Source organism: Microplitis mediator, chromosome 10, assembly GCF_029852145.1.
Source record: "Microplitis mediator isolate UGA2020A chromosome 10, iyMicMedi2.1, whole genome shotgun sequence".
Lineage (NCBI taxonomy): Eukaryota > Metazoa > Arthropoda > Insecta > Hymenoptera > Braconidae > Microplitis > Microplitis mediator.
Window position 1 is genome coordinate 14,530,162 of NC_079978.1, and position 19,559 is coordinate 14,549,720.

Below are 19,559 nucleotides of genomic sequence, written 5' to 3' on the forward strand. Positions count from 1 at the left end.
TTTTTACATATAATTGTAAGAATACGGTATAGCGAATGCGACTTAATACTAGATAGCGAATGCGACTTAATACACGAGTATAAAAGAAACACGTGGTACTTTGTGGTTACACACACGGAAATTACTTTGAGTAATTTATTATTAGCGGATGACAATTTATTTATATGCAATAAATAGCAGCCTTGATATACTGACTAAGTATTGAATATAATTCAGCACAAGAATTACTTTAAAAGCACAAGAAAACTTTTATAATAGCGAAGCGATTTTAGTACACGAGGTGAACTGTTCAAAAGCACGTTGAGAATATGAGGAAACGTTGTAAAGTGAAAGCTCACAACGGTTTCTTTATGACGTCAGAGCGGTAGACCAATCAGAAATTTCAGCCAATAGCGAAAATCCACGTAGCCTGTAGAAATCTTGAGCCAATGAGTGCGTTTCATGTCGCAACTCTTTTATTCAAAGTTGGAACTAATTATTCAAATGATGGAATTTCCCCATTGGCCAAGATTTCGCGCGTAAGTTCAAATAGCGAAGGTGCTGCCGACCTATTGGTGAGGTTCGGCGTTCTCAGGTGGTAGCGAATTGGGTCTTGACTGAACAACTGGGTAACCTCAAATTTTCTATTATTGAAAATGTAGCCATTAAACAAAAACATTATTTAAATTTTCAGTACAAGTAAATTTTTTTTTAAATAAAATATGCATTAAACTTCCAAATCAAAAATTAGTATAAGTAACCATTGTAGTAATAAACTGATTAATAATTCCCGATGAAAAAAGATTTTATACAATTGTATAAAATTATATACAAAAAATGGCCCGATCCAATTGTATACAACTGTATATCATTTGTATAAAATTGTATATAATTACCCTGATTAAAAAAAATGATTAAAAATGATTTCACACGTTGAATGTCCATAAGAGACAGGATTAGAAATGATTGGAAGGATTAAAAAGTATTTAAAATGATTAAAAAACAAATCATTTTAAATACTTTTTAATCATTTTTTTTAATCAGGGTATATAGACTTGTATACAATTTGTATAGCATAATTGTATACAATTTGTATAGAAATTGTATACAATTGGATCGGGCCATTTTTTCTATCCAATTATATAGAGTCTATATATAATTGTATAAAATCTTTTTTCATCGGGTACCCTAACGGACCCAAATTACGGTAAATTACGGTAAACCCACCGTAAATTACGGTAATCCACCGTAAAATGCCGATTTACCGTAATTTACGGTGGATTTATCGTAAAATACGGAAATACGGTAATCCACCGTAAATTACGGTAATTCGGTAATCCACCCGAATTTTTTACGGTGGATTTATCGTATTCGACGGTAAATTTACGGTATACCCGCCGTAATTTACGGTAATCCACCGTAAAGTATCGATTTACCGTAAATTACGGTGGGTTTACCGTAATTTACGGTAAATCTACTCGAATTTTACGGTATTCTACGGTAGATTTACGGTAAAATTACCGTAAATCAGGTCTGCTAGGGTACCGTATAAATACGGTAAAACTACTACGTTTATGCTCTTTTAATACAGTGTTCAAACCGTATCATAAAAACCGCGCGGGTAAATTATTATAAAACAGTGTAAAGTTACTTGGAAAACAATGATATATAATATTTTAAGGTATTAAATAGTTAATTAATTTTGAATGTAGCTTAATTTTAATATGTGATTTTTATAAGTTAAAAATTATTTTAATTTAATTAAAAAGAAAGAGAAATGATTTTATTCAAAAGTGTGCAACTGTTTCATTGTTTTGAAAAATATATAGTTATCAGGTAAGTATATCGTTTTTTTATTATTAATTAATTTTTTTCCATTATGATTTGAAAACATAGAGACCCTTGTATGATTACTTCAGACATCGTCTCATACAATCTTATTCATTTCCAAAATCTACTCAATTGTAAACTTTACATTTTTTGAAAACTTATAAATACTTATAATCACAATATTACAGCTTCTGTTTCTTATAGATTCTGATGATTTATATGAGAATTTTAAGAAAAAATTTTTTTTGATGCACCATCTATGAAAAAATAATTGTATAAGAATTTTTGAGATTTTTCGCGGACAAATACTGATCGTTTTCTCATAGCCAATTTTTTATATGAGATTTTATAAGACCTTTTCCACAGGGATCCTAAAAAGGTTATGAAATAAAAAAATTATTTCAGGATTAAAAAGTATTCAATAGCATTAAAAATTTCAAATACTGGTTAAATCCGTTTATATCCTAAAAAGGTTATAAAATAAAAAAATTATTTCAGGATTAAAAAGTATTCGGTAGCATTAGAAATTTCAAATGCTAGTTGAATCCTTTTACATCCTAAAATGATAACGAAATAAAAACATTATTTTAGCATTAAAAAGTATTTAATATGATTAATCGTGAATTTTGATGCAGGATTTACAGTATTTAGCAGGATTTGAAAGTATTAAAATTTTAATCCTTTTTAATCCTGTCAAATACATTTTTTTAATCAGGGTATTCAAAGTACAAGAAAAAGTGATAATATCAGTATTTTTGGTGTAAATTCTTGTAAAAAAAAAATGAAGTTAAGCAATTATTTTTAAATGAATCTGATAAAATTAATATTTTATGAGAATGGAAATTATTTATAAAATCTCATAAGTACTCCATAATATTTTATAAGTAATAACCTTCTAAATAAAACTTACAAAAACTCATAAATCACATAGCTTTTAAATTAAAATTAAATCTTTCAAGTTTTTACAAGTTAATTCGATTGTAGATTTTCTTACTAATTCTCATAAAATTTTTATGAAAAAAAGGTCTGCATTTGTCCATGTGATTCCTGATTCAGTCTCATAAAATTTCGAAGGAATACATGTTAAATATTTTGTCATGAAATATGACAAATATTTTATGATATTCAATAAGATATGATCTCCTAGGATAACTCTTACTAAAACTTATAAATTCTGAAAATTTCGTATCAAAAAATAATCTTATTGCGATTTTGTAAGTATTATAACATTGGAATTCGCCTGATCAATTCTTATTGAAAATACATCAGAATAAACTGTAACAATCTTATAGAAGTGAAAGTACTTATTGAATCTCATAATCGTTGGCGGAATTCGAGTCACAAAATCTCATAAATTAAAAAATCTTACTCATTCTTTTAAACTAAAAACACTTCAACACGTTAGAAGCAACCCCACTTTATAATTATACAATCATAATTATTACCAAATTATATATACATGATAAAATAATTAAATTTGACTCAAATACAAAAAAAATTTTTTACGTAGAACTTTTTTTATTCTGAAGTTCGAGGGACTTCTGGAGGTAGGATGTGAAAGAGGCAGAATATTTATTAGATTCTATGAATTACTACACCTATGCTAGTAACCTAATTCAGATTACCGTAGAAAGAAATAATCGACGAAAAATCGGAACTCCCGGGATTCGAACCTATCATCTAACGCTCGCCAATCTTATGCGCTAACCGCAACGCTACGCAACCGAGAACTTTAGTAAGTTCATATAACCGAGTTGTAAGCCACGCCTCTACAATTAACAGTCCATTGGGTTAAATATTTAAGGAAGAGGAGATAAAAACTCACGATCACATGTGAAATTATTATGTACACACTGTAAATAAGCAGGAGCGAATTTAGAGTGAATTTTCACCCCCATCACTCGGAGTATGAGATGTGCAAAAAAAAAAAAAGCAAATGAAATTAAATTAATAACATAAAAGGTGAATAGGAAAATTCATGATTAAAAAAAAAACGAATTTTATTAAATAAAAAGAAAATAAAAGTAATAATTAAAAATAAGATAAGCGATTGAGCTGTGAGAGTGCACTTTTGGATTCTCCAACTTTTTTTATTTTCAGTATTGAGTATAGTATCCACGAATATTATCACGATTATTGAATTGGGAAGAATCTTATACAATAATATTATTAATATTAGTAACCCGGGAAAAAATGGTCAGACCTGGTCAGACATGAACAGGCACGAGTCTCCAGGCCTGATCAGGCATGAAAAATGACCATGCCTGATCAGGCCTGATCAGGCATGTTCAGGTCTGATCAGGTATGTTCGTGTCTGTTCATGCCCATCCGGGTAAAAAAATTATATATAAAAAATGGCCCTATATAATTATATCTAATTATGTATAACTATATTCAATTATACATGTATATAATTATTGCTATAAAAATAAAAAAAATAAAAAATTCGGGCGTGTGCAGGATCTGAACCGTGGACCTTGCGCTCGATAGTGTAACTCGCTACCCACTGACCTAAAAGATTTAGTTGGAAAGTAAGTTTCGTATGAACTTCAAGTAATAAAAATCTTATACGTGATAGATTCTTGGTCAACAAAATTTTAGATCTATGAGCAGACATGAACAGCCATGAACAGACATGAACATATATGACCAGGCATGGACAGGTATGATCAGGCATGAGCGTATTTAACGCTTCAGACATGACCAGGCATGAACAGGCATGGACAGGTATGAACAGGCATGGTCAGGCCTGAGTGTATTCAACGCTTCAGACATGAACAGGCATGGACAGGTATGATCAGGCCTGATCATGTCTAATTTCAGGCCTAATCATACATGAACAGGCATGATCAGGCCTAATTTCAGACCTGATCATGCATGAACAGGCATGGTCAGGTCTGATCATTTTTTCCCGGGAATAACGAGCAACCCGCAGTCACTACGTGACTGTCCAAATATCGTTACTAAATTTATAAAATACGTAGAATAAAAAGATTTCTTGCTGCAAAAAATTTTAATTTGCACCAAGAAATTTTATGGATTATAAATTAAATACAAAAATTGTTTTGGGGAGAAAAAAGATTTTTTTAGTCAAGAAATAATTCCTTGCACCAAGTAATTTTGTCTAGTTTTAAATAAATTTTTGTTTCCAATTCATAATGCAAAAAATTTTTTGGGGCAAGTAAAAATTTTCTTTAGGCGAGTAAAAATTTTTTGTGTCAATGAATCCTTTTTTTTTCTATGCACACTTTTTTGGCTTTGAGAAGCTTCCTAAAACCAAAAGGGAGTATAAAAATCTGTCATTTTAGAATAAGTAACGCGATATAAATAATATAGCTATATATTCAATGACATTCAGTGTCATTCAATGAAATTCAGTGACAAAAAAAGTTTAAACTATGAAAAGGCACGAATTCAAGTCAATACCTATCTAATGATACCAATTTCAATAGCATTTACTAATTCTATCATATAGATATGGCGGGAACAAAATTTTCCTTATTCTTTTAATAATATAGATTATAATTATAATTGTTTTATTATTATTATAATATCTTATTATTATTTAAATATATTATAAATTAATGGTTTATTAATCATTACGATTATGATGATTATTATCACTATTATTATTATTATTATTAAAAAAAAATGACTCCAAGTGAGACTCGAACCCGCGTCTGTAGATTTCAAAGACTATTTGCACAATCATTATTATTATCCTTACTATAATAATAATAATAATAATAATAATAATAATAATAATAATTATTATTATTATTATTATTATTATTATTATTATTATTATTATTCTACGTTTGGTTTCGTGGTAAAAAATGTTGTAGAAATAATAACAATAATAATAATAATGTAAGTAATGTTTACAATCAAAACAGCATTTTGTAGGTCTGGTTTGGTTGTACTTTTAGTCTGCGTCATCTTATACGATCAAAACAGGCGTTTGGGGAAGCGGCAAATTGAACTACAAAGGATTTGAATACTTTTACCATTAAAACAGAACTCGAATTTTGACTCGGGTACCAAGTTGCGTTTATGAATAAACTCTACCGTTTTGAAATTCCTACCATCAACTTTAGAATGGTCGATAAAATGGAAAATTTTGAATTTCGATGTTGGTAAGGCAGAAAATTTTTAAAAGAGTTAGAGTTAATGATTCTTAGGACGAAGTCTAATTCTTATGTCTTGAGTTTAAAATTTTCACATTTTTAAATATAAATTAAATACTTACATTAAAAATGATAATCAAAACAATATTTATCCGTCAAAAACGATCACTAACAAGAAAAAATAAGATTTATCTAATATTAAACAAATAAAAATGCGAAAATAAATCGAAATGAAATTTACCCTTGGGGAAAAATTCCTCTGTAGGAACTGAAAATAATTATTCATAAGTCTGAATCACAGTTCTTAAATTTTTACCTTTTCTTAAAAAGTTTGAAAAAGTCTCATAAACTCGGAATAACTTTTAATTTGACGTATAAAGTCAGAGTAATTCCAAGATTTCGGACTCTTTCAGAAGAGTTATTCTGAGTTAATAGAACTCTCAGTAGAAAATTTGTGCAGCTGTCAAAAGAGTCATTTAGAGTTTTTTAGAAAATAATTGATTTCCTTAACACGTATTTTTTTTGTACTTTGACAAAAATTGTTCAAGAAAACATTAATGTCATAGTGTAATACAGGATACCCCTATATTACTATCAAAAATGGATTATCATAACAGTCATAACTTTTTAAATCAATAATCATTAGGATTAAATATATATTTATTAATCTCAAACAAATATATATATATTAGCCCGGTTCAAAAAAATCGACTATTTTTTTTTTTTCAAAACCCGTAGTGAAATATCTTCCTAGTCATGAAAAAAGAAGCCTGTGAAAACGGGAGCTCTTAATATCAATTTTGAAAGGTCGCTCATCGTAAATTTCTATTTTACGTTTAACTAACATGGAAAAAAAAATTTTTTTAATTTGGAATTTTACAACTCAATTTGGAATTAACATGTCGGGGTGAGAGATACATATTTTTAAAGAAAATTGAATGCTCTGAATAAATTGTCTTTTATGTTTTTTCTCTAAGTCTACTCCTTTAAAAGTTATTCGTGTTTAAAGTTCAACATGTAATAATTTAACCTTTTTTTCTTAATTTTTCTTAAATATTTCATAATTATTATTGAAAAAAAAAAATAAATTTGTCTTAAAATATGAAATTATCAAGTTTAACGCCGTTGACAAAGTAGATCTTTATTGTTCTACTATGAGGAATAAATGACTTTTCAATTTAAAAAATCTGCAATTAATTCTCTCTTTGAAGTTAAAAAAATATTTCAATTGTATGTACATAATTTCTCGGAGAAACGACCAACTGTGGTTAGTAAAAATGTTGTGCTCTTTTTTACCGGTTGGTCATTTTTCCGAAAAATTATGTACATACAATTCAAATTTTTTTTAAACTTCAAAGAGAGAATTAATTTCAGATTTTTTAAATTGAAAAGTCATTTATTCCTCATAGTAGAACAATAAAGATCTACTTTGTCAACGACGTTAAACTTGATAATTTCACATTTTAAGACAAATTTTTTTTTTCAATAATAATCATGAAATATTTAAGAAAAATTAAGAAAAAAAGGTTAAATTAATTACATGTTGAATTTTAAACTCGAATAACTTATAAAGGAGTAGACTTAGAGAAAAAACATAAGAGACAATTTATTTAGAGCGTTCAAATTCCTTTAAAAATATGTATCTCTCACCACGACATGTTAATTCCAAATTGATTTGTAAAATTCCAAATTTAAAAAATTTTTTTTTCCATGTTATTTAAACGTAAAATAGAAATTTACGATGAGCGATCTTTCAAAATTGATATTAAGAGCTCCCGTTCTCACAGGCTTCTTTTTTCATGACTAGGAAGATATTTCACTATAAAAATATGTACTAGTCAATTCGGTCTATTGATTTGTTCACGAGTTAAAAACACTCAAAGTTAAAAAAAAAATTTCCCGTGTTATTTAAATGGGAAATCGAATTTTTTTATGAGCTAAGCCGCTATTGGACTTAAACCCTTTAGTCCAGCGGCATAATTTTTTATTTTCTATATACTACCAGATTTTCTGGTATATCAGTGAAAATAAAATATAGCCTTAAAATGACACACCCTAATATATATATATATTTATTCTAAATGGATATATTTTTTTGTGTCTAAGTAATATTTATTAGAGTTGATATAATAATGTGTTGCTTGAATATTTGGGGTTTTTGGCACCGTAAAATAATTTAGTTGTCTATTAAATAAATATTTTCTTAACTTAACCAAATGATTTTATTATCTTAGAGAGAGAATTATTAATGTTAACCAAATAGAGTCTATTAAATCATTTATTAAAAATGAGAAAATAGATCATGTCAACGTAATAAAATTTAGTTGTCCCAAATCAATTTTAGTTTAACAGAATTGAACAAAACAAATTTAATTGCCGAAGAGGAATTTTTTTTGTGTATTAAAACTTCCTGTAGAAAATTTGTGCAGCTGTGAAAAGTGTTATTTGGAGTTTTTTATATTTATTAAAATTAAAAAAAAATATTCATGTTATTTTTTTTTAACTGTTGATTAATTATGATTTTTAAATTTAAAAAATTTAAAAATAGTATGAGTGTTTAAACACATGAGTGAAATTGTCAAAAAAATTTTATAAATTTGATAAAAAAAAAAAAATATAAGACTTTTAAAAAATTTGGAAAATCCAAAAGTGCACACCTCAAACGCTCATGTTACAATGAAAGATATAAATGATTAATTTTCTTTTTAATTACAAAATTTTTTAATAAATATCTAGAAAGAAATTCGTCGTTTGCTTTTTAATTTAGTTAATTCTATGACAGTTGATAATAAAAAAATAAAAAAAAAAAAGTATTTGATGGTAAAGTAGAACCTTATGATATCAGCAAAGTTCGATGATGAAAAAAAAAATTCCCGATAAAATAAAAAAATGGCTGCAGTGTGTGTTTGTTTACATGGAATAGTGCCGGTTTTAACAGAAATGATTTATTTAAAAAAAAACGAGAGGGTCTACAGTAGTGATTTTCGCAAAGAACCTTCTTTGCATAATTCTGAAGACAGTGAAAAAAAAATAAAGTCATTTTGTCAAGCTGTCACGGAATATCCGTGCCACAGACTTTTTTTGGACTACAGACTAACTGACGTCCACGATACATATTTTTTATTGAACTTTTTTTTATTATAATACGTATCGGACAACTTAATGAAAGTATCAGTCTTATTAATTAGTGTTTCTTCTTTAGGTTGATGGGCTTTTTATAACGTGTGAGTGTGACATAAAAATAATATATACAGTTTAATGAGGAAAAGTCAAGTGACCTTGACAGGTCCGTTATAAAGCACAACCTCGCCGCTTCGCGTTCGAGGCGTGCAATTAATTTTTCCTGTATAGACAATAAATTTTAATACTTATTTTATAATTATTTACGTTTGAATTGTAAATGAAAGAATTATTATTCAGAATGATACTATTTACTGATGACCGTCATTATGTTATTTGTCGCCTCTTAATGTACACAGGTAATTTATTCCCGTATACTTTAATTTTCAGAAAATTTTAAATCCATTAACTTAATTATTTGCCATTTGGTCTTTCACAGGAATAGTAATTACGATCACACGTGAATATGCAGACCTTAATGACCATAATATTTTGAGTCATAACTCTAATTACCTTTTCCTAATTACCTTAGGTACATTTCTTCAGCCCCAAACTATTACTTTTTAATTACCTCCATACCCATTGTCGTGACAATTTTTTTTGTTATAAAATCCCTTAAATTTCAGTGTCTTGTCAATATTTCCTCACTTTATTCTCGAACTCCATACCCAACAGTTCGTCTGAGAATATTTTAAAAGTTACGGAAAAAACAAAATTGTGTTATTTCAAAGTGCATAAGCTGTTCCAGTGTAAAGTAAGAAAGTTTCCAGTGAAGTTAAATTGACAGTGAAAAATCGTGAACAAAAATGGCTCAAAAGTGGTATTTCAACAAAGAAGAGTTGAAGAACTCTCCAAGTTCCAAGGATGGCATCAGCGCGGAGAAAGAGCTAGATCATAAACAACAAGCCGCTTACCTAATAACTGATTTGGGCAAGCGGCTAAAATTGTCAGAAGTCTGTGTACATACTGCCATTGTGTACATGCACAGATTCTTTATTCACCATTCATTAGCCAAGTTTCACCGGTATGAAATTGCCACGGCGGCGATTTTTCTGGCGGCAAAGGTGGAAGAAGAGCCACAAAAATCGCAGGCGGTCATCAGCGCTCTTCATGTCTGCCTAAACAAATACGAAGTTCACCAACTGGACTCTACTTTTGCCGAGAACCAGGAGAAGGTCAAGGCACTAACTTCAAATGAGCAACTTCTTCTGGCAACACTTGGATTTAAGATGGGGGTTAGTCACCCTCATCATTACATCAAGAAATTCTGTGGGGAAATAAAAGCTTGCAAGGAATTATGCAAGATTTTTTTGCAGATGGCTAATTATACATTACAGATGACATCAATGTGCCTGAAATATAAACCGGCAGTTGTGGCGTCATTCTGTATTTATTTCACCATCCAATCGTCGCAGTGGAAGATTCCTCAAGTCATCGACGGGAATCTTTGGTTTTGGCTACTCGATACTAAAGTGACGTTCGATTTGCTGATTAAGATGGACAGGGAGTTCAAAGCGGTTTTAGATAAAATGTCACCCAGAATAAAAAACCGGGTGATGGGATTATTTAAAAATCCATCGGTCAAAGTGAGTGCAGTGAATCGGATAGCGACGACCCCCAGTTCATCGGATCCAGAAAATGTTTCCGGTAACCCTAAAGTCGAGAAACCAAGGACTCGACGAAAAATCAGCTATCATGAGTATCGTGATAGACTGATGAAGAAAAAATCTGAGTCAGATGGGTCATCGACTTCTTCACCTCCTGATGTAGAAGTTCAGGATAATTCCATTGGAAGTACCTGCCAACTTGTACCCTCAACTGTAGCGGATCTGGACCACAGCCGTAAGCGTCAAAATAATTACGACATGGGCAGTATTTTGTGTTCTGCTAAAAGACGTAAGTTTTTGTAGTTTTAATAAGTTTTTAATTTTTTGTACATAATTATTTATCATCTAGTTATTTTTTATAGTAAAATATTATTGTAGGTTTTATTATTTTCATAAATTAAATATTAAGTATTTCATGTAAATAGTAAATAGTGAAATAGTAAATTATATTTTAAAAATTTACTTTTTATTTAATAAGTTTAATATATTTTTTGTAAAAAATTAAATATTAATGTAATTAAAGTTAATGATAATGCACCATAGACTTAATCATGTCTTTTGAAAAATAAAATATTAATAAAACGAAATCCTCTTTTTGTTTTGATTTTAATATAATTAATTATTTTATATAAGTAATTTTATTTTAAGAGTAATAATTAGTTTTTATGACAGTAAAGTTAGCGAACATCTGACAATTTTTAAAACTTTGAAATAATAAATTAAAATGTTTACAAAATAAAAAAAAAAAATTCATATTTAGACAATTCGAAATTCAGTAGATTAATTATATAATTTTTTTAGATGTAATTAAAAAATTGTCGGATGTCTACTACACTTACACTTAGTTAATTTTTCCAAATTAAATTTTTAAAAAATTTTTTAATGAATGCAGAATAAAAATCAAAAATTTAATTCAAAATATCACTTCCTAATTTTAAAAAATAAAAATTATCTTCGAATAAAAAATTAAAAAAAAATATATGATCCTGAAGTTAGCGGACAATTAAAAATTCTCAAATGTATTTTTCTAGAATTTAATTAAAAAAAAAAATAATTGCACATATATAAAATTTAAAAAAATTTGGAAAATCCAAAAGTGCACGCCTCGAACGCTCATATTATAATAAAATTAATTATTAATGTTTTTTCTTTATTACAAAATTTTTTAATAAACATCTAGACTTTCCTTATTTTTTTTTTTTAAATTTAGTTAATTAGATAACAGTTGGCAAGTCGACTTGTCACACGATATAAGAAAAAAAAAAAATTTATCTGATGGTAAAGTGGAGCCTTATAATATCAGCAAAGTTTCATGATAATCATGCCTACTTATATTTGTGGGGGAAAAATGGCGGATTAAACATTAGTAAACATAATCAGTTTTCAGTTTTTAATTGATAATAAATGAACGAGAAGGACGAAAGTAGTAATATTCAAAAGGCTTCTATTCTACTAAAATCTGAAGCTATTGAAAAAAAAATTGGACTGATTAATTGAGTTTTTCGAGAGATATCTTGCTCACACACGGACATCCCAATTGACGTCCAACTAGTCTCATGTTAAATAATTTTTTTTCTTATTATAGTGTAGCTTAATGAAATTTTTAATTAAATCCAAATTATTCTTTAGAAATTGCTTTAGACATTGGTGTACTTTTTTTCCACAGAGGCGAATTATGAAATTAGCAGAAATGATTAAAGGTAGGAAAATCCCGTTTTCACGACAAGTCGATTATAGAGCACAACCTCTCCCGCTATCGCGTCCGAGGCGTGCAAAATGTTTTTAATTACTTTTTTAGATTCCACTCAGATGATTTATTATCTAACATGTTTAAATAATAAATTATTTAAGAAATAATAAATAATTAAGAAATAAATTATTTTTCTAATTGTGCTATAACAGGGCTATTGCTGTTACTCTGGTCGTCCTTTATCAAGGGCGCCACTGGAAGTGATAACGGCCTCCCAGAGCCGGATCTTCGATCATCAGGGTCGTTGTAAATTAATTAATTGTAAGAGAGAGGAGAGGAAGGATAATTTATAATAATTTTAAGACTCCTTTTATTTAACCTTTTGACCTTTTATTTAATTAATAACCTTTTTAACCTTATAACCTTTTGACCTTATAAACCTTATAAACCTTTATACCTTATAACTATCGTCAACTACCTTTGACGTTGTAAAACCTTTTTTTTTTTTTAAGCCAACTACCTTTGGCATCACACACACACGCACACGTCTTTATTATAACTACTGGCCAACTACCTTTGGCATTTATTTAAAACAATATAAAATCGTCGTACCTGACGAACCTTAATTTACAATAATAATTAATTAAAATTGATCCCCTGGATCTATACACGCGCACACTCACTCTAGTCCCCTGGACTTATTTTCACACACACTGATTTTAAATAAATCTAAAATGGCGTCCGACCACCGACTTTCCCGCCACGACTTTTTCAATAAATTAATTAATGTTAGAATAAGAAAATTTATTAATTAATTTATTTTTAATTGACTTAATCATTTTACTTTCATCAATTTCCTTCATTTAATAATTATCTTTATCAACAATAAATTTACGTCAGAGATCTCAACGTCGCGTTTACCCAATACTTCAAATTATGCGTTAATGACTACTTGAGTTTCCGACTCTCATTTTTCTTTTATTGTTATTAATTTTATTTATGATAAATTATTAATTAATTTTATTTAATAATTTTAATTATTAATTAATTTAATTGATAATTTTGTTTATTAATTAATTGAATTTCTCTCAGACTTCTCGCGTCTGTTAACTTTGTCTTAATTAATTTATTTATTTAATTCGATAATTTCGGTTTCATTAATTTATTTAATTTTAATTATTCATTTTAATTAACGACTAATTTTAACGCGGACTCGACCACGAAATTTCTGGCTTGTGCTCAGCACAATGGGCCTAGAATTTTCTACGACGCAGTAATTCCGGCGATGGCCTGGAATTATCAACGACGCCTAGATCCGGCTAAAAGGCCTGGATCTGATTAGACAACCGTCTGGCTTAAATTAATTTTAACAAATTTATTCTACGACTAATTAATTTATAACGGGCCTAGACGCGGATTACCCGACGAACGACTAAGTATTTTTATAGAATTAGATTAATATTCTGGCTTGGGCCTAGAATAATTGATTTAATTAATACCTGAGGTTTGTTACTGATGTTTCTTTCCCGTTGTTGTGTCTCCAGTCCTTTTTCGTCAGGTTCCTTTGTCTCCTTTTGGATTCCTTTGTCTCCGGTCTTTATTCTCCTTCGCTCTCGTAATCGTCTCTCAATTTCCAAATTTTACTCCTTCACCTGCGTTTCCAGTATAATTACTAATAGTTATAAAGGATACCGGCTAATGGCCTGGTATCTATAATGTTGAGAAATAATATCGCTTGGTTCCACAATCACAGAATCCAAGTAAAATAAAATTAATTACCTGTTAGCGTATTATGCGTCTGCTGGCTTCGGAGGTTTGTCCGGTTGTGTTCCGGTCTCGATTTTTCTCTTCGACACATATCACGGTGCACCCACTCGATTAATTTCGGCCACTTCCGGAAATCTGGAAACTCCTACTTACAACTAGAGAGGGGGATTGACGGACAAGCCCCTACAATTACCACTCCTGGTGACAAGTCGCGCTCTACCCCGGATAACCCTGGAGTAGTTATAGTTTTTACCGACGGCGCGTATACTAGGTAATCGTAGTAACGCGGAAAATTCAAATTTTCCCTGTTACAGTGCATTGAACTATTGAATAAATATTCTGTCATTTCAAAATAATATTCAATTATTATCAATAACTCATTCTCTATAATGATCACTTATACATTTCATTGTATTCATTAGATTCAACCGAATATATGATTGGCGATGGGCAATCAAATCATTTTCTTGTCATAACTAAAATTTAGTTATCAGGAGAAAATTTTTTTCTCAGTGTAGTTACTACAATATTTACGAATTACCGTTGAAGTAAGAATAACTCTCCAGAGTTGAAAAGTTTATATTATTTTCATCATTGCGAAATAATCCAGTGCTCCTTTGTTCTTCTCGTCTTCACCCTGACAGCCACGCTCCTGTCCTCTTCTCAATGTCTTCCGGTGCCAGCCTTTTTTCTTGAACGATGACGTCTAGAAAATAAATTTCATTATTTCATTCGATGTCTCCAAGACTCTATTTCAAGTGTTTAATCATTTTCAATTACCTTTCAAGTGACCGTAGAACTGATACTCGAGGATCAGCTTTCGCCGGTCAACCCGAGTTCTGCGGCATACAAAATCCCGGAACATCGACCCTCTGATAATAAATGCCAAAGCGGAACTCACAGGGCCGATGGCTGCCTGGTTGACGACTTGTGTTAGCTGATTTCTCTGTTGATGAATACAATTTATTTTACTGTCATTTATCACGTTATTTTAAATATTTTTTTTCTGTCTTACGTCTCTGCCTGCTAGTCAGATGGCTTTGCCAGTTTTCAAATATTAAATAATCAGAGACCGACCTGATACTTATTAAATTAATAAATTTCGAAAATTGAATTACTACTAATTACATATTTTCTATCCATGGAGGTATAAATCTAAATTTATTCGAATAAGTATGGTATTTTTAATACATTAGACAACTTATTCATTGCCGATTATTTGTCCAACTCGATATCGACGGATAAATATCCATGGAGAAAAATGTTGGCTCGAAACCTACCAATTTTTATTATGCTGTGGATCAAACTTAAAACAGGAAGGGAAGCATCCAAAAAATTATTATGCTCATACGAAAAATTAATATGCTGTAATACTTACTAGACGCGAAAAACTTATCGATATTTAGTAACAATTACTTTTATACATTATAATAACTGTGATGTGGCATAATAATTTTTCGTATGAACATAATAATTTTTTGGATGCTTCCCTTCCTGTTTCAAGTTTGGTCCACAGCATAATATAAAATTGGTAGGTTTTGAGCCAACAATTTTCTCCGTTTCGATACGAACGATTGTACGACAAATAACGAACATCAAAAAAATAAAAAAGAGAATCTAGTTTTTTCATGAGCGTCTGGAATTCAAAAATCGAAAGTCCGATGCATCACATTCTCACTCTATCAGAAATTTCATTAGTGTGGTTCAGAATGCACAAGATAACTTCCGGTTTTAATCAATTATATTTTTTTTTCGACTCGAATCTATCTGCGAATAATATTTTTTCAATTTAAGTGTACTTTCCGTTTAAGTTTCTCTGACCATTCATATATCATATGAAAGCATCAAATTTATTTTTTGAGAACTAAGCATTTGTTCGAAGTTAATAAATATATATTTGAACTTTATGATTATTGATTTAAAAGTTATGGTGTGTTAGGCAGCAGCAGCGGAAGTAGTTCGGTGCTCGTCACTAGATCGCGCCCACCATTTGTGGTATCCCTGGTAAGATACTTATTCCAGAGTTGTTATATTCGCCAGCTTGAAGCATTCACGGGATCGGTTATCCGCTCAAGTTTTCTAATAGAAACAATTATCTTTTTAATATCTAATATATTGAAAAAACAATTATTATTCATTCATTTCATACTACAAAGTATAGTAGAAAACTCAAAATTTAAAAATGTCAGGAAATTTATTTTCTTTTTATAAAATCTTTCAATGAAAATTCCGGTACCGCGCACTCAGTGCAACGGGCGAACAGTAAAAATTGATTAATTTTCATTCAAAAATATAAAATAAGTATATAGGGGAGGGGGGGGGGGGGTACCTAAGGAAATACTAAGTTTTCGAGAACTAAAATACGCTAAATCTTTTTGTTTTTAGTGATATTCGAGGTAAATAGACAAAATTTTTAGCTGCCGTTAAAAAATAAAATTTTTATTTTTGGCGGGCAAAACGGGGTACCCTTAAAAAAAGTTGAAAAAAAAAAATTTCTGAAAATTGATCAAATTTTATTACTTGAATCTTTTATATGTAATATACATAAATAAAAATTACATTTCACATCATTGGTGGACACGAAGGCAAAAAAAAAAATTTTTGTGGGGCAGAAAGGCCTCCCTCCAAAAAATGATATTTTTTTTTTTTTTTTTTTTAAATTGTTATCATTATTAAGAATGCATTTCTTTCTCTTGACAACTATTTTTGGTTTTATAATACTCAAGAAAAATTTTTTTAAGTGTAATAAATCGTTTCTCCTCGATTAGCTTAATTACTAATTGCTATTTAATAAAAAAAAAAACAATTCTGTATTTCTTATTTGTCATTATTTTGAACCCAAAAAACGTGTTTTTTGATTTTTTAGATTGCAGATTATTTTGCATTATTTAAAATATTTTATCAATAAAAAAATAAAATATTATTTTCGAATATTTTTAGTGGCCAAATTTGCCCCAACTATAACAAATCAGCCGAAAAATGGATTAATGTATTATATTTTATTTAATTTGACGATAAAAATATAGAAGAATCATTTTTTCAAAATTTTCGGCTGGTCCATTTTGCCCTAGGTGTTATGGGTAAGGCTAAAAATGCGGAATTATATCAAATTTTTTTTAATTTAACGATAAAAATTTGAAAGAATCATTTTTTCAGGATTTTCGGTTGGTCCATTTTGCCCCAGGTGTCATGCGTAGGGCTAAAAGTGCGCAAATATATCGGATTTATACTAATTAGGCGAAAAAAAAAAATTTTTTTTTTTTATAAAATTTTGAGGGTACCCCGTTTTGCCCCCCCCCCTTCCCCTATATATATTTATATAATATTAATAGTATGTTATTTATTTCTACTCACTCTTCCCGGTTGATCTCTGCGATCCATTTTTTTGAATAAATAAATGAATTTATAAAAACGAAAATGAATAAAAGTATGAACAAATATACGTAACCGGACTAGATATACACTTGATTAGAATAAAATATTCTTGGTTAATTCAAAGGGCCAAATTTAAATTCCTCAGGTGCTTCAGGTAGACATGCTTATCAGTAGGTGATAATATCAGTGTTACTGATAATAAAGCGCCAAATTTAAATTCCTTAGAATTATCAACATTGACATTTCGAAGCGGTGTCAGAACACGCTTAGAAAAATAAACTCTTTTTTTATTTCATTAATTTGAACTTAGTTCTGGACTATTAATCTGAACTATTAATCTGGACTTATTTTAAAGCTAAAAATAAAAAAATATATTTTTTGAAAGCTAAAAAGACGTATAATTCAAGTTAAATATTTTTTGGCTTTCAAATTTCATTTTTTCAACTATAAAATAAGTCTACATACTAATTTGTTATTTAAAAAATAGTATACGTCTTTTTGGTTTCTAGAAACTTCTTTAAGTCAAAGGGATGTAAAAAATTGTGTTCTTCTGTAATTAATACCGCGATAGAATTATCTATATTATTAAGAGAATAAGGAAAATTTTGTTCCCGCCGTATCTATGTAATAGAATTAGTTAATGCTATTGAAATTGGTATCCTGAGATTCGTCTTGACTTGAATTTGTGCCTCTTCGTAATATAAACTCTTTTTAATTGCTAAGTATTGAGATAAATAGATTTATCCATATCATTCAAATTACATTTAAATTATGCGAGAAAAAAGACGTTCGTATTTATTTTCTTTAAATAAATTAATACTTTAATTATTCTGTCACTAAATATGACTGAACTTATGGCTATATTATTTATATCGCCTTAATTATTCTATAATGACAGATTTTTGTACTCCATTTTGGTTTTAGGAAGCTTCTCAAAGCCAACAAAGTGTACATAGAAAAAAAAAGGATTAATTGACACAAAAAATCTTTATTCGCCTCAAGAAAATTTTTACTTATCCCAATAAATTTTTTGCTTTGTGAGTTAAAGGCAAAAAATTATTTAGAACTAGAAAAAATTAAGGGGGACAGCCACTGTGATATTTAAAAAAAAAAAAAAAATTTTTTTTTATTAAATTAAAGTTTATATATTCAAAAATATGTATCTAGAGTTTTTTATGAAAATTCCGAATATTTTTCAAGTTATAGTCATTTTTGTGACAGCACGTTAACTGACCGTTGCATTGACTAAAAACTTTAAACGCGTTTTTCTCGCAACTACTGTTTTTGAACTGGTGGCATCTGTAATTTTCATAAATATGAACCGATTCGCAACTTTTTTTTTTTGCAGTATTCGTTTATTCAGTAGCTCAATTTGCACGCAGGGGATTTTGAAAATTTTTAGGATTTTTAGGGCTGTTTGAATCCAAAAAAATGAAAAAAAAAACCAAAAAACTTTTAATATGTCGCCATTTTTATTCAAATCCAAATTTCCAAAATCCCCTACGTGGAACGATAACAACATGCATACACGGAAAGAATTTCCGTATGAATATTGCCATGTTATTTATTCTAAAAATTACTCTAAATCGAGTAATCTTGGGCCATTACGACTTTTAACTTTCGAATTACGAAATTTTACTCTTTCAGTGAGTAAAAATCAATCAGATTAATTTTTACTCACAATTGCGAGTAAAAATTACACCTAGCGGCTGTCTAAATAAATTCTCTCTAATTTAATTTTTACTCGTAGGTTATGATAAAAAGTTGATGATTCGATTTATAAAATTTATATTGAATTACAATAAAAATTACAATTAATAGGCTGAAATTTCCATAAAAAAATCTAATAACCATCTAATTGCCTTAGAATATGACTTAAAGTAAATGTTTTGAAAAAGAATAAAAAAAAAAAATTACTCTTATTGTGTTGAAAAAGAAAAGATACAAATTTTTTTTTAATTTTAAAATAAATACTAAGTTATAGAGAGTTACAGAGATCGACGTCCGTAAAGCCAGCATTGTCATTTGAACAGAATCTCACAGTTCTTATTTATTAATTTAGTG

At 29.1% G+C, this 19,559-nt stretch overlaps 1 protein-coding gene across 1 annotated transcript; it reads left to right on the forward strand.

The window, feature by feature from the left end:
• Window positions 1-9,862: 9,862 nt before the first annotated feature.
• LOC130676343 (cyclin-T-like) lies at window positions 9,863-10,966 on the forward strand. Its single transcript, XM_057482496.1, has one exon. It carries the CDS (start codon window positions 9,863-9,865, stop codon window positions 10,964-10,966), a length of 1,104 nt encoding a protein of 367 aa, XP_057338479.1.
• Window positions 10,967-19,559: the final 8,593 nt, after the last annotated feature.

Coding starts and splice junctions, on each gene's coding strand:
- LOC130676343 (XM_057482496.1), top strand. CDS start 9,863: ATGGCTCAAAAGTGGTATTTCAACAAAGAAGAGTTGAAGAACTCTCCA.